The following is a 16728-nucleotide window of genomic DNA, read 5'->3' as shown; positions in this document are numbered from 1 at the left end:
CATTGTGAAAGCGGCGTCCCCCCAAAGGGTCAGACATGACTCAGTGCTTGCACAGGGGACCTTTCACCTTTCACCACATGTAAAAATACATTGGGAGAAAAAGTGGAAAAGGAATGACAAGACCAAAGTCACCGAGTTGGCTTTTGTGCCTAAGGGAAGACTAGAACGTGGGTCTCCCCCTTCCTATTCCAGTGCCCTAACCACCACACCACACTGGCTCTGAGAGAGATAAACACGTTCTACAATTTTTTCCCAGCAATTAGACATTCAGCCTAATATGGGAAAGAAGATGCTGTCAGAGAACATGGCAGGCATGAATCCAGTTGAATGAAATCCAGTTCAGGGATTTCAGAGTGGTGATTTCATAAATGAGCACGGTTAAAGTTTAGAGTGGGTTTTGGGAAGGAAAGGAGGCAAGAGAGGTAGGGATAGAAGAAGAGATATTCTTAACTGTACAATAGAGTGGATCATGTGAGAAAAGGGGAACCATAGTGGGAGATCTCTGATCTTCAGAATGAGGGGAAATTAGACTTTTAAAAACACTTTCAAAGCATCATTTTTTTCCTGGAATGCAATACAGATGACTGAAGATTACACAGAGCCTGCTTAGGTCTATAGGCAAACAGACATACTGCAAAAGATTAAAACTACGGGAAAAGAAGAAAGACCAAACTGGCTATTGAAGAGGATCAAGTTGATCTTCCTTCTTTTTGGAAAGGGTTAGGGTGCAACCACTCAGTTGATAATGCTGAATGCTTTCAGTCTTTACCACCATTATCATATGTCTAACATTTATTTTTCTAACATTTTTTTATGAGCAAGTCTATGCATATTTGATTCGTCCTACTGAAGGAATTGCTCAACAGCTGATTCTGGATTTTTTTTTTCTTATAGACCAGCATTATTTACAATACTTAATATAGGACTTTTTTTGTCATCTATAACTTCTATGGTTATAAATACAAATCAGCTGGCAGAAATCTAAGGAATTTAAGAGAATCAGAAACTAGAAGACACACATAAATATTCTTTCAAAGCAGACAATGGGTCGTGTCAGGAATAGTGGTAGTATAAACTTGTATGGTGACCAGAGAAGTCATCCTTGGGTATCCTCTTTCCCTATGTATCTAGATTCTGAACTCAGAAATTATGTCTAGGACTGCAATCCTAAGCTTGTTTAATTTAGGATGAAGCCCAATTCAGTTTGATGGGATTGACTGTTTAGCAAAGATACAGCAGCTTTCCTCAGATGTTACCAAATCTGAAGCACAGAAAGAAGAATGGGACGTAGTCTCAAGGCCAAACAGGCTCTTGCTGAAACAGGCTCTTCGCTATCTCTCCAGCTACAGTGCTCCATACACCCAGGAAGCCATGATTACAGTTTCATCTTAGACCTTTCTTGTGAACATGGGGAGTTCAGATTTGGAAGGCCAGGACCATAGCACTTATCCTCCTCTCCCATCCATGTTCTGCATTTTAAGACACTTGAAGAAGGCTACAGATAGAGTTCTCCAACCTGGGCAACCTCGAAACGTGTGGATCTCAATTCTCAGAATTCTCAGTAAAACCCTAATAGCTGGAGAATTTGGGGAACAGAAGTCTGTCTTCCGGAGGATGCCCAAATTGGGAAAATGCTATAAAATCAAACAACATTATAAATATATACATTATTGTACTGAACTCCTATAAACATTAAGATACTCACCTAGTTTTAGGCTATTTCATATGCCTGATAACGGTCATCTTGAATTACTATGTATCAAGACAGGGTTTTTATATTATCATGTCTTCAACTAAAAGGTTAGTCACTTGTGGTATAACTTTTGGAATGAGAAAGGGAGTGGAATAGAAGGAACTTCTTTCCCTCTGTAAAATGTTGAAGGAAAAGATGTTGATATCAACTTCCTGGTCTTCCTATCAACATGCATCCAAATAAAAAGGCTTTTTAAAGCTTGCATGTCCAAGATGGTTTCCACAGGAAAAATCTTGACAGATCAGAGCCAGTAAAGTGAGCTTGCAAAAGTTCAAAATTGGGGAGTGCATTACAATCTTCTCTTGTGATGAAGGAATTCACTTCCTAGCATACATTTAGATCCAGAAAGGGCTTTGGTGTCACAGACACCCTTGGCAGCTGTGTTAACAGTGAAGGAGCTTGCTTTGTAAAGCAGTACAGTTATTAAATTTCTCCAGAGACCATGACTCATTAATCAAATATTCATACATCTTTGTAAATACATACAAAACAGAGAACGGCTTCAGAGTGGACCATCCCAACACAAGCACTCTTTCATGTAGGGCTGACAAAAATCCTGAGAACAAGAGGTCATGTTGTGCATTTCTGATGCCCTATGTACCCCAATTCCTAAAACAGAACAGAAGAAATCTTACCGCTGGCAAATGCTATAGAGTTACAATTGAAATTACTCTGCTATTGCTTCATACTATCTTGCTTTCTTGGAAAAAAATAGAATCATTTCTACTGTTCTTTGTTTTCCACCCAGCAAGTAACTTTCCCCTTAGGAGGATGGAAAAACGAAAGATACTGAGTTTGTATGAATTTGCTCCTATGCATTTGTACTAGCATGCACAAAAACAACTTTACCACTTAGGTTATGGAGCCCAGAGAAATCAGCCCTTTGAACTGATTCTTAGCTACTTTGACAGCTCAGCTTTACAATCTGCAAAGGGACTGAGCTTGCTGTCCTTTTCAGATCATTTGTCTTGCTTCTCATCCATAGATATAAGTTGCAGTGTACTTGCTAATGTTTGGGACTGGGTCCTGAACTAACTGTTTCTGAGTATACCCTTGGCTATGTTTTGCAACAAAGCTGAGATGTGTTGTTATTCTGGACTCAGATTCACTATTGAAATGCTTTCAACTTTCTCTAGTTCTAATAACTGCAGATTTATTGAGATTACCATGACACAAAACAGGCCATATTCCACAAAGTAATGTTTGGAGCTTATCTGCAGAACAGATCATGGAAAGGCATTAAGTATTTCCTCTTACGGACATGAAGTCTTTAGCTAGTTCATACGTTCAAGTTGAATAGGATCTTCAAAAGAGAACTTGAGCCCTGGAGAAATTACTCGTCAGAATTGCTAGAACAAGACTATGGATGAATGGATAGATATCACTGTATCAATAGGTAAATGGCATTTGTGGGCAACCCCTTTGTGACAAACCGAATTTATTGTTTTCTATTCCATGGATGTGTGTTTGTATATTGTGGCAAAAAACAAGAGGAACAGCTTTTATTTTTAGCTCAAAGGACTGAGTTAAGGCCACACATATATTGGTTTGATATTCATAGCATGCTATATGACCAGATGCTTTCTCAGTGGCATAGAAAAGCAGGGGAGAAAGTAAATCTGCATGGTGAAATTAATGATTTCCACAAGACTGGAAGGCTGACATTGATTGGCAAGTTTTTGCAGGATGTAACAGAGATTTAAAAATATTTCCTTGGGCTTAAATTATATAAAAGGTATGCCTTTATCTATCTGAAGATAATTCAAAGCATGATCTTTTTAATGCAAATCATTGCTAGGGAATCAAATTTTTGCAAAAAAAATGCACATGGTAAGATTACATACTCTAAAAGTTATCCTTTTGCCTCAGGGAAAAATGAAAGAGGTATTATTGCAAGACTCAGCATGCTTTTTGACTGGATATGTAGTAGACCCAAATAAAGCTGGCCAGTTTTAAAGATAAACAGGATTGCTTCTAGACTGGGTTCACAGTCTAGCAATGGTTTCTCCATCCCTGTCAAGTTCCTGTTGTTTAAAGCCCATCTTTCCCAAACCTTCATTCTATGTATCTTAATAAGTAACTAAAGCCAGGTTTTGATTTACAAAGGTATCTTTAAGAAAACAGGCTACTGCTGGGTTTGTGATAACGAATGCTAGGATGGTTTGTGTTTGAAAGGCAGCAGCAGCAGCAGCAGCAACAGTAATGACACAAATTAATTGCAGGGATTTCAGGGAGATAATGCAACTGAGGTAACAAGAAATCACCATGTAATTAACGTGGTTTCAAATTAAAGTCCCCTGTAGTTACTGAAAAACATTAATTTATGGTAACTTGGTAATTTAACTTGTCACCACCACACCACAGACCTTTAGGGATAAGGACAATTTAGGAATGCATCTAGGTTAAACCAGGAGGCAATGCAGACAGGGTTGCTAGTTTTAATAGATTAGCTTTTGCTAATGAAATGGCACTTTCAAGCTTCACATTTTTGTCTGTGTACAAAAATGATCTAATTTAAACAGAACACATGAAGTATACAAAACCAGATTGACAGTGTTATTTTGCAAAGTAGCTTATAATGGTAGCTCAGTGCTCATCATTAGTGCCAAAAGGAACTTAGGGTGCCCTAGCTCAGGGGAATATTTTGTCCTGTACTGCTATGGAACTGCTACAATAATCCAGGCCTAATTCAATAAGCAGATTAGCAAAATGGAAAGGATGTACTGTATGTTAATTACTCAACTCATGGTTTGATTTGAAAAGTTCCAGTGATGCTGAGATAATTATATAAACTGAACAGTGAAGATAAGGTGGCCCCAGGGACCCATAAATTTATCATCACTATTTGGATTACTCCAAAGCAGTCTACATGGAGCTGCCTACATGGGGCTGCCTTTGAAGACCATTCAGGAACTATACTTGGTCCAAAATGCAACCGCTTTTGGCAAATCAGCATCACTAGATCAACACAACCCCTGTGCTAAGGTCACTATATTGGTTAGTAGTCGGTTTCCAGGTGCAGTTCAAACTGGTAGTTTTAATCTATAAAACCTTGTATGTTTTAGAACCTAGATAAAGGACTTCCTTTTCTGCATAGAGGCTGCCTTCCTGATCTATCCAGTGTACATCTCAACATCTTCTGATTGTCTCCCAAGCCCATAAAGTAGAGGAGCTATGGGCCCAAAGACAGTACAACTCAGTTGTAGAATACCCTCCCTCTTGAGGTTAGATTAGGATTCTCATTATTGGCCTTCCAGAAGCTTCTGAAGACAGTTGTCCTGGAGGACATTTGTGGAATTAAGTTGTGACCACTGAACTTTTGTATTTGCTTATTTTATGTTGTTTTTACATTTCAATGTTTTCCATTGTATAATGTAAGACACTAGGAGTTGCTTTTAGTATATAGTAGTATACAGATTCAGTAAAGATTTTTGAAATGATTTTTGTCCAGAAGCTTGCTGTTAAGTGATGCATTTTTCTTATGATTATAGCATCTGAAAATATGGGCTATTTGTTGACAGAAAAAGGATCTGCTGAAAAGATATCCTGTTGGGTCCTGAGCTGCACTGGATAGTTTTGAATTCTTAGTAAGATCTCCATCCCAAGAACAAAGCTAAAAGTGTTATTGATTTGTGCTAAAGAGTTTTATTTCTGCATAACTGCTAACATAAATTACTTTTATTTTAGCAAAGAAAACTGGTAACTGGCAAAAGGAAAATTCATTTTTTTATTTAAAAAGAAGTTGAAGATACACACCAAGGTAAATGGATAGTTAAAGTGACATTAACAGTTTAGAAATGAACAAATGGTATTTGTATTATTCTGTAAAAAATCTGTGACTAAATACAGAGATATCACAAATAGCATCACATGATAATTTAAGGTTTTAGTTGCACTTCTATATGCCCAAGTCTTTCCTTATAAATAAATCCTCACAGGTGAAACATACACAGATCTATAAACAATATAAATGTAGCTGAGGAATCCATGTTTAATTAAAGATTCCTGTTTCTTTTCAATCAAAAAGTCTACACTTTTGCCCTTGATGTAATGTACATATAACAACTTTTTTTTGTTAATCCATTTAGTTTCTTGATTATTTTGTTTTGTTAAATTATATGTACCAATTAGCTATTCTTATTTAGACATCCATATGAAAAATGCATAGGTAAAAATGAATTGATCTGTTCCATAAAGCAATGCATAGGCCATCTTCATCTTAAAAGCAGGAACAGCCAAACACATTTAAGTTTGCAACCCGGACTATACTTTCCATGGTGTAAATCACACTAAACACAATGGAACTTTTTCTGTGCAAAAAAGCACAGGATTGCCTTGCATGACTTCCAGGTACACTTAATCCTGCTCTTACATCTCACCCTTCTTGTAAGATTTCCATTCATTGCATTAGGCCTAATTTCAAGAAATGTTCTTGTGCTAAACCTATAAACTGTTTTTTGCCATTCATATAAAACGTAGCTATATAGACAGTTATTCAGTTAGCTCTATCAGAATGTAAATGTTGGTTACAAGAAATAAAGAAGAACATTTTACACTGCTTATTTCTTTAGAAAATAGAATGAAATCATCCCTTCAAGGAAAAAAAACCCTGCATTTTAAACCATGCTGCCCACATTTTAAATTAAATGAAACCTCTTGTTTACGTGTTTAAGTAATCAGTTCTTCCAGAGACACATAGACCTATAAATTTTTACAAAACCATACTGTGATATACCTATGTGTCTGCTGCTGGTGTCTCACTCTACAGCCATAGGTTTATATTTAAGAACTTCGATATTAAGAGTATAGATATCCAAATTGCACTTGAAAGTAAAAGAGATTAAACAGAGCTCCTATCTAACCATTGTTTGTATCTAATATTATAGGCTATAGTTTAATAGTAGCAAAATGGGAGGGGGAAGCCAATATTGTATTAAATTTTCCTGTTAAAATTCAATTACAACTGTAATGAGTAGTCATTATAAGATCATATTGCTAAATAGCAACCTTAACTCACTGCTCAGCTTACATAATTCCATAAGCATCACTGGTAAAAAGTAAAAATGCATCTGAGCACAATACACACCCTGGAATTGGCATTCCATGATTACATCATTAAACAGTATAGGGATTGACACAAAATAACACTAATATTTTGATTCCCTGGTTCTTGATCCAGATCAGGCCTAGATTATAACAAGACAACATTCTAAGTACTGGTTTCCAACAAATGTATGCTCTCTTATAAGCTCACCAAACTAGCCAGTTCCTTTGTCTGGCTTAAGTTAGTTAAGTGAGGGTCTGCTGAATCACACCATGGTGCCAAAAGTGCTTCAATCATAGGTTCTTTCTTATCAGGCATTATCAAAAATGAAAAAAATACCCAGTGTACATCAACAGAAAGTTAGTCACATTGGAGTGAATCTACTCACTGTCAAAAATGGAACTGAATTCAAAATAGAAATTGTGGAAAAGCCTGGAAGTATATGAAAGAACAAGCCTAACACATCAACATTAAACCATATTTTAATAAGCATAGTATCCTTTTATCACATGCCATTATATTTGTCTATTATCAAAATAAATTGCTTTATACATTTTAAAGTATGTTTAAAACTAACCCTTGATTCTGAGAGAGCATAAATGTTCAATGGAATTTGCCCATGGATATTTCAAGGCAACATCTTTTCTGTTCAAATGCTGTCATTTCCCTGAATCTGTTGGAGCAGGTGGATTATACATTACCGTAGTGGTCACTTTATGATACATCTAAATGCTATGTGTTGTTAGCTAAATGGTACTAGCAGATTTTTTACCAAAGTGCACTCTTAGGACAGAGGGTCCCCATCATCTGCTGTGAGTGTACTGCTTTAAGGAAATCCATACAAGTCAATGTAGATCTGCAGAGCAACACTATGTAATGGGTATATCAGTGTACACTTATTCTAAGTGGAGCTATAGGATTAGAGATGGTATGGCAGTTCAGAACTACAAACTCATTGACATGTATCCTTAAGCCACTTGGCTAACAGGTGTCAGAAGGCCTTGAGGACCTTCTTGACTTCCTGACTGATGCACAAGGGCCAGGAGACATACTTGTTGGTATACGTATAAGGCTTATCCCTTTTTCTGTTGTGTGATGGCTATGGTCAAAGAAGTCTGGTGCAAAAACCAAATGTATGGAAGATGCTATACAATTTATGAACTGTGCTTAGAATGGGCTAAATCTGACTACCATGATGAATAAATTATGCAGATGTGCCTAAACATCTATAGGCCTTCAACACTGATTGTCCTTTATCATCTTCCACGAGTTATTAATTCGCCTCTGACACTACAGGTTCTGGGTTCACTTTAGCATGTTCTTTCAAACACTAGGAAAAGAATTACTATTTCCTAGGCTTTTTGACATACTGATTGCAAGTCTGTTCTTAGTAGTTATATGCCATTAGATGTTTTGTTTTGTAAACCTTGTATTTTAATCATTAAAGTGAATTTGTTCATGAATTGCTACACTGATAAACAAAGTTTAAATTAAAAAACTGTTGCTCCATGTGATGTTGCTTTATGTTGATCATATGAGAAATTCCTTCTTCTGCTGCTCAAATTGCCTGCTTTTTACTTTTTTTTTTTACCTGGACTGATAAGCACAGACTTCAGGTCTAACTGGGCTTAATATCTCCAGCACCTGGAATTCACTGCTGGAAGAATTGATGATCATTATCTTGCAGGCTTGACTTGAGTCACCACTGGAATGTCCACTCTGTGTCACTTCCCAGCTGACGTGCTGTGCATGGTTACGCAAAGCAAAGATTACTGGACAGTGGTGCCTAGTCTTAAACTCCTTTCTAGGGTCCCCTTTGCTGCGATTCAGAAAACAAGTTTTGGAAAACTGATCACTGGTGATAGTCCTTGGTAGTATACTGCTTTATTGCCACATTTTTATTAATTACTTTTAATTATGTTTTAATTATATGTTGATTTTAGCTTTTAGTGGAGCCACTTGTAGATTCTGTGAAGACTGGGCATAAAAACTTTAAATGAATAAATAAAAATGTCCTCATAGCAAGACAAAGTCTCCATTACTAAAACATTCCAACTTTTTCTGTTCATCTTCAGAGAACATTGCCTTCTCTTCCTGGACTGGACTCACCACAAAATCATAGTCTCTAGAATGTCCATTTACAAAGGTAAACAAAGGATACTTCTCCTTAGATGAGGATTTCAGAATCTATAGTGAAATGTATTGGAAAAAAGAACATGGATTAGAAGACCAAAATTATACTGCTCTTAATGCCAAGAATATGTGCATATCAGTTTGAAGCAAAATACAAAATCATTCCATACACCTTTCTTTTTAATTTTTTTAATAAAAGTTTCATCTCATACTCCTTCTCAGCAAAGTGCACACTGTAAATAACAGCAACAAAGTCAACAAATATCTCCCATAACAGCTAGCACTTAGTGACTTCCTGGCCAAGGGGAAATTGAATTAACAATGTTTTGACCCACATTTATTATTTTGCATCACTTTTGGGGTCTGCTAGAATTTTAATCATTTAAATTGCACTCATGATTTCAATACCATGTTATAAAACTATATTAGTCTACCAAAAAAGTGTATGAGGGACTGGTCAAATCCATATCTGAAAAAAAAAACATATTAACAACATTAATCTAGTGTATTAAAAAATATATAAATGACTATTCAAGTGGGATGAGGTGGTTTGGAGGGAACCAACAAGCTCCTGGAAAATTATGTTTGCAGTAAAATTATATTCTATGATTTTTACTATGCTCTGTAGTTTTAAACGTTATTCTACTCTTCTTGAATCACATCCTTCAAATAATACCATAAAACAGAAGAATAAGTAGGATTAAGAAATGATCGGTGCAAAGCTGAGAATAAAAAGGAGAATCAGAAAGGGAAAATTTTAGGGTGGCAGTTCATGGCAAAGAATCTCAAGGGACAAGATAATTACATACAGTCTTTTTATTGTTTGGCTACTGGATCAATTCAGCTCCCATCAGTAACAAAAGTTCATGGCATTCTGATGCCTGCTTGGTAGCCTGTGAAATTAGCTGGCTGGCTAACTCCTCCTGTTAACTGACAGGTGTCTTGTAACTTGACAGCCACCACCAAGTAAAAGGATCTCACTACTTCTTCACTCTTTGATCACAATAGCTGCCACATTATAGATCACTTAGCAAGACAATGTAAATTTAGCTTAGTCTAGTAATACCAGCATTACATGCATCTGAGTCAGAACACAAGGCTTCTACTTTCTGCAATTAATTAGTCCATCCTATAAATATTAAGTTTAAAAAAAATTATGGCAACTTAGAATGGTATCATATACAGTAGCTATTTTTATGGAAATAATTGTACTAATATTTCATTCTCCCTATACTGATGATCCTTAAGAAATGGGTCATGACAGCTGTATAGGCCCATGACAATCTGAAACCCATTTACCCAACAGAAACCCAACTTTATGCCCTCTTTTTGAACATTCTCCAAACATTATACATATATTTCTGATTCTCTCTTAATTAAAAATACATAGGCTAGAAGTTTGCTTTCAAAAGTGAAGCAACTAATGTGTCCCCCTGGATAAGGAGAACATGGTCTTAGCTGTGGCTATGATTGAAATAAATAAAGATCTGATCCTCTGCCTGAATAATTTTCCTTTTATTAAAGAACTCCCACAAAAGTAGAACTTTCTATTATTGATCAACAGTTGGCTTCTAATATAGTTATTTCTCTCCCTCAGAGATGATTTTGGAATGTTACGCTCAAACCAGAAAACTAGAAATAGCATGAAGATGTTTCCCAAGGAAAAATAATTTTGAATGTTGCTCCCTTCCAGAGAGAGAATTCTCATATCTGAAAGCTACAGGGAGCTTATGACTGCAAGTGCAAACCATAAGCTTAAGTCCTTGATCCAAATGTCATCCCATCCATGAACATTCCAGCCCTAGTAGGCCCTCTTTCTCTGCCTTCCTACACCTGAAGAAATTCTTTAAATAAAATTAAAAATAATACAGGTAAAGCATACATTTTACCATTTCCCCCCCCAAAAGAGAACAGGAAAAGTTTAACAAAAGACTGATTTGAATTATCCAATGATTTAAAAAACAAATATGAATCAGATTGAGATACTAAAATAATAAATAAGTAAATGTAATAGTTCTAAACTTTATAGAAATGATACCATGTAAGTTGAAACAAGAAAATAAAAGTCCAAAATAAAAGTCCATTAAGTCATCCCAATAAAGTGACACATAAATGTCTCTGTTGCAATTCAGCAAAATAAATCATATATGACGAGGAAAATGAAGAGATTAGTAGATGGGAGCAAGCATGGACAATGTGAAAATGAAATATTTTATTGTAAGAATATAGTAGCAGCTGTCTTTCCAAGTGCTAAGTATAACTATTTTAATTTTCAAAAATGCACTAAAACAAATGTTTACATGGACCTAGGATATACTTACCTTTATTTAACATGGTGTTAAAACATCATAATAATATTTAAAGTGTAAATGCAACTAACACACTTCTGCTAACAAGAAATAATCCACAATTTACTTGATTTAATATTTCCATTTAAAATCCTCCCCTAGGAATTGATTGCCACAATATTCTTCTTCAGGTTAATGACTGGAAAAGGGATTTTTCTGCTGATATATTTTTGTTTAAATGCTGCCACCTGGTGGGATAATTCTGCACTTGACAGTGAGGGTAGAAGATTGAATTAAGAGAGTTTTACCCAATCTGCTAGATTTGCTAGAACAACACTCAGAATTCAGAGAGTTGCAGCTCAGGGACATCTTGTTATGGGGATTGCTGGTGAAGAAGGAGGGGGCCCTTTCCAGAAGGAAAAGCAGACACGCAGTGTGGAATCCCTTGGGCTCCCAGCCAAGAAGGTCAGTAAAGAACCAACTTAGTGCTCTGGAGTTTATCCGTTAGACTTTTAGTAGTTTGGTTTCAGTTTGGCAGGATTCTGTCTATAGGTTAGAACAATAAATACCAGAGTTCAATTCCTGACTCAGTGTGGTTCTTTGTCCTAAATTCCTAACACATCTAAAGGGTATCATGTTGGAGAAAACTGACCCATGGTAGCAGAAATAATTTAACCTGGATAAAACCTTTACGTGCATATCTTCTAAATTCATATTCTCTGTTATAATATAATTATACCTAGACAGGGTCCTTGACAGTTCACAGTACACTTTAAAATGCAGTTAAATTTCAGTGAGAGAGAGAGAAAATGCTCTGCAATTATATTCATTTTTGCTACTATTACTCTACTTTTTACTGAATCGTTTGAGACATTTCTAATTCTTTTGTAGGTTTTAATTGCATCAATATAATAGGATCACAGCAAGCCATTAAGAAGGGGTTGTTATTATTATTATTATTATGGTTTTTTGGCCACACTATGACAGTAGTTTAAGCTCTACTAGTATATCTAAAAATGATATTGTAAAACACGACCAAGACAAATAAGGACCAGATTGGTTTCTTCATCTAAAAGTTTACCTTAGTTATTTCTTCAGAAGCCTTTTCAAAACCTTGCACATTGGGACAATATAATCCTATCGTGCAACTCGGATCCATTTTTTTAAACGACATCTTCTTTGGAGAAGGGCAGTGGAAGGACTGCAATTGACATATAATATATTTTTTAAAATGGTTAAAAAACGTCAGAGAAGACCTATGATACAAATGTCCTTGGGCAGTTAGCAAACTGCTCCTGCAAGTATTTATATGCAACAGATGAAGGTTAGGCATTCAAACAACAGACAAAAAGCAAAAAGCAAATGATTCCATAACACTCCATATGCTTCTCAAATAAAAGTTTGGAACTGAATATTTCAGCCCCCTACAGCGTGGCATGACATTGAGGAAATAAAGGTGGCATAGCAGATATGTTGACGGAAGTACCCACAGAGAGTGTGTCTTGCATCTTTTTTTCCCATCTTTCTTCTGTTTTTCATACCCTATTTGAATCTGTAAACTTCATGCTACTTTAATGCTTGCTATGAATGATAATGTTTCTAGTACAAGATATTTAATCCCTCCCACATTCTCCTCCCTATAAAAGGAGAGAATGGAATCTGGAAGATCTTTCTGCCTTCAGAATAAAACACACATGCAAACAGCTGGTGACGGGATGGGGGTGGTAGTCTAGAAGGCTTCCTCCCAGAGAGATCAGCCAATCAGTAAAGGCAATATTGAATTAGAGTATTGAACTAACGGCCTGACCAGTGAGGGCAGGACAGCACTCCAGCAGCCAAAACAGATTCCCTAATGGAGTGGCTAACTTCCTAACGGGACTTTTGAGATTTTTTTTTTTTTGAGAAGCTATTAGTTACCTTAGCAATACTGCTATTAGTTACAATAATAGCAATAATGCATATTCAGAAGTTATAATTAGTTTCTCAATGTGCAATATTACTGTTATTTTATTCATATGTATTAATATTAATAATTGCTATTAATTTATATGCATTTTGGATCAACCATTTAAACTATTGTGTAAGTGCTTGAAAAAGGATATTAATAAGCTATAGTTTCCATTCTGTACAACGTATGGTTATACATAATACTACAACTCTGAAATACAGAAAGATAATTAATTTGCTTCTAGAAAGGAAGATATTCAAGTATTTTAGCCACTTTAGAATTTGCTTCACCATGTAATAAAATACGTTATCCTGTTTCAGAAAAACACTTTTTTGCATTGAAATCCAAACTAAATTAGCATTTTCTTTTTATGTCTCGTTAAAGTTCAGAGAGCCATTTCATAACTGTGACATAGAAAAAGCCGAGAATATTACAAAAATAGCTGAAAAACTAAACAATAAGCAGACTAATTTGATATTATATCTGATTATTACATTCAAGTAAAAAGGTAATTGCACAATTTAATTCAATGAAGGTTTCTACAGGAAGTATTTAAGCATGCAAGCTACAAGTAACTGAAGGACAGACTTAAGTTGATCAAATGAGATGGGTGTCCATTTCTAAGTTTCAAACAGGGAAGCAGGATTGCTCTAAAACTTTGGATTCAGTAGAAAGGGAATTAGAGCAGTTACCAACATAAGCAGGGACAGTTCTAAAGCATAGTATCAAGGAGAGACATCAGAACCATTGTAAGATCTAAATGAAGTTCAGCCCTGAGTCTGAAAGAATAGCCTTACTGAAAGCAGACTGGAGTAAAAGAGCTCCCTATGCAAAAATTGTGAAGTAAAATCTGAAGCCATTTTCTTCCTGTACAATCTTCCTTGTACAAATACATCCCCTATACACACACACCTTCAGCAAAGGATCGTTACCGTGTCATGGTGCTGGAGCTTGAGTACCTCAATGATGCCATGAGCTAAACCGTGAAGGGCCACCCAAGACGGGAAGGTCATGACAGAGAGGTCAGACTAAACGCGATCCCTGGGGAAGGTAATGGCAACCCACCCCAGTATTCTTGCCGTGAAAACTAAATGGATCAGTACAACCACAGATATGCCGGTATACCATCGGAAGATGAGACCCCCCAGGTCGGAAGATGGTCAAAATGCTACTGGGGAGGAACAGAGGATGAGTTCAACTAGCCCCAGACGTGATGACGCAGCTAGCTCAAAGCCGAAAGGACAGCTAGAGGCCGACGGTGCTGGTGGTGAATGGTGAATCCGATGTTCTAAGGATCAACACACCATTGGAACCTGGAATGTAAGATCTATGAGCCAGGGCAAATTGGATGTGGGTATTGGGGAGATGTCAAGATTAAAGATAGACATTTTGGGTGTCAGTGAACTGAAATGGACTGGAATGGGCCACTTCACATCAGAGGACCACCAGATCTACTACTGTGGACAAGAGGACCACAGAAGAAATGGAGTAGCCTTCATAATTAATAGTAAAGTGGCTAAAGCAGTGCTTGGATACAACCCAAAAAACGATAGAAGGATCTCAATTCGAATTCAGGGCAAGCCATCTAACATCACAGTGATCCAAATATACGCCCCAACCACAGATGCTGAAGAAGCTGAAGTAGAGCAGTTCTATGAGGATCTGCAGCACCTACTGGACAACACACCTAAAGAGATGTTATTTTCATCACAGGAGACTGGAGTGCTAAGGTGGGTAGTCAAATGACCCCTGGAATTACAGGTAAGCATGGCCTGGGAGAACAAAACGAAGCAGGACATAGGCTGATAGAATTTTGCCAAGACAACTCACTCTGCATAACAAACACTCTCTTCCAACAACCTAAGAGACGGCTTTATACATCGACTTCCCCAGATGGACAACACCGAAATCAGATTGACTACATCCTTTGCACCCAAAGGTGGCGGACATCTATACAGTCGGTAAAACAAGACCTGGAGCTGACTGTAGTTCCGATCACGAACTTCTTATTGCACAATTTAGGATCAGACTCAAGAGATTAGGGAAGACCCACAGATCAGCTAGATATGAGCTCACTAATATTCCTAAGGAATATGCAGTGGAGGTGAAGAATAGATTTAAGGGACTGGACTTAGTAGATAGGGTCCCGGAAGAACTATGGACAGAAGTTCGCAACATTGTTCAAGAGGTGGCAACAAAATACATCCCAAAGAAAGAGAAAACCAAGAAGGCAAAATGGCTGTCTGCTGAGACACTAGAAGTAGCCCAAGAAAGAAGGAAAGCAAAAGGCAACAGTGATAGGGGGAGATATGCCCAATTAAATGCAAAATTCCAGAGGTTAGCCAGAAGAGATAAGGAATTTTTTTTAAACAAGCAATGCGTGGAAGTGGAAGAAGACAATAGAATAGGAAGGACAAGAGACCTCTTCCAGAAAATTAGAAACATTGGAGGTAAATTCCAGGCAAAAATGGGTATGATCAAAAACAAAGATGGCAAGGACCTAACAGAAGAAGAAGAGATCAAGAAAAGGTGGCAAGAATATACAGAAGACCTGTATAGGAAGGATAACAATATCAGGGATAGCTTTGACGGTGTGGTCAGTGAGCTAGAGCCAGACATCCTGAAGAGTGAGGTTGAATGGGCCTTAAGAAGCATTGCTAATAACAAGGCAGCAGGAGATGACGGCATCCCAGCTGAACTGTTCAAAATCTTGCAAGATGATGCTGTCAAGGTAATGCATGCTATATGCCAGCAAATTTGGAAGACACAAGAATGACCATCAGACTGGAAAAAATCAACTTATAAACCCATACCAAAAAAGGGAAACACTAAAGAATGTTCAAGCTATCGAACAGTGGCACTCATGTCACATGCCAGTAAGGTAATGCTCAAGATCCTGCAAGGTAGACTTCAGCAATTCATGGAGCGAGAATTGTCAGATGTACAAGCTGGGTTTAGAAAAGGCAGAGGAACTAGGGACCAAATTGCCAATATCCGATGGATAATGGAAAAAGCCAGGGAGTTTCAGAAAAACATCTATTTCTGTTTTATTGACTATTCTAAAGCCTTTGACTGTGTGGACCATAACAAATTGTGGCAAGTTCTTAGTGGTATGGGGATACCAAGTCATCTTGTCTGCCTCCTGAAGAATCTGTATAACGACCAAGTAGCAACAGTAAGCACAGACCACGGAACAATGGACTGGTTTAAGATTGAGAAAGGAGTATGGCAGGGTTGTATACTCTCACCCTACCTATTCAACTTGTACGTAGAACACATCATGCAACATGCTGGGCTTGATAATTCCAAGGCTGGGGTTAGAATCGCTGGAAGAAACATTAACAATCTCAGATATGCAGATGAGACCACTTTGATGGCTGAAAGCGAAGAGGAACTGAGGAGCCTTATGATGAAGGTGAAAGAAGAACGTGCAAAAGCTGGCTTGCAGCTAAAACTCAAAAAAACCAAGATTATGGCAACCAGCTTGATTGAGAACTGGCAAATAGAGGGAGAAAATGTAGAAGCAGTGAAAGACTTTGTATTTCTAGGTGCGAAGATTACT

General features: G+C 37.1%; 1 protein-coding gene across 4 annotated transcripts in view; it reads right to left on the bottom strand.

Annotated features, from left to right (window-relative positions):
• Positions 1-5466: 5466 nt before the first annotated feature.
• ATG4C (autophagy related 4C cysteine peptidase) overlaps positions 5467-16728 on the bottom strand; it is a 28883-nt gene continuing 17621 nt past the window's right edge. For all 4 annotated transcript variants that reach the window (XM_063298049.1, XM_063298052.1, XM_063298050.1 and 1 more), the window contains 2 exons: positions 12300-12419; positions 5467-8984 (listed from right to left, as the gene is read on the bottom strand). In XM_063298049.1, the coding sequence (XP_063154119.1) occupies positions 8814-8984; positions 12300-12419 (291 nt within the window). In that variant the 3' untranslated portion in view covers positions 5467-8813. The remainder of the gene's footprint in view (positions 8985-12299; positions 12420-16728) is intronic.

Source organism: Candoia aspera, chromosome 3 (genome assembly GCF_035149785.1).
Source record: "Candoia aspera isolate rCanAsp1 chromosome 3, rCanAsp1.hap2, whole genome shotgun sequence".
NCBI classification, from domain to species: Eukaryota; Metazoa; Chordata; class Lepidosauria; order Squamata; family Boidae; genus Candoia; species Candoia aspera.
The sequence above is the reverse complement of the archived record's forward strand: the minus strand, read 5'-3'. Positions and strand labels throughout refer to the sequence as shown.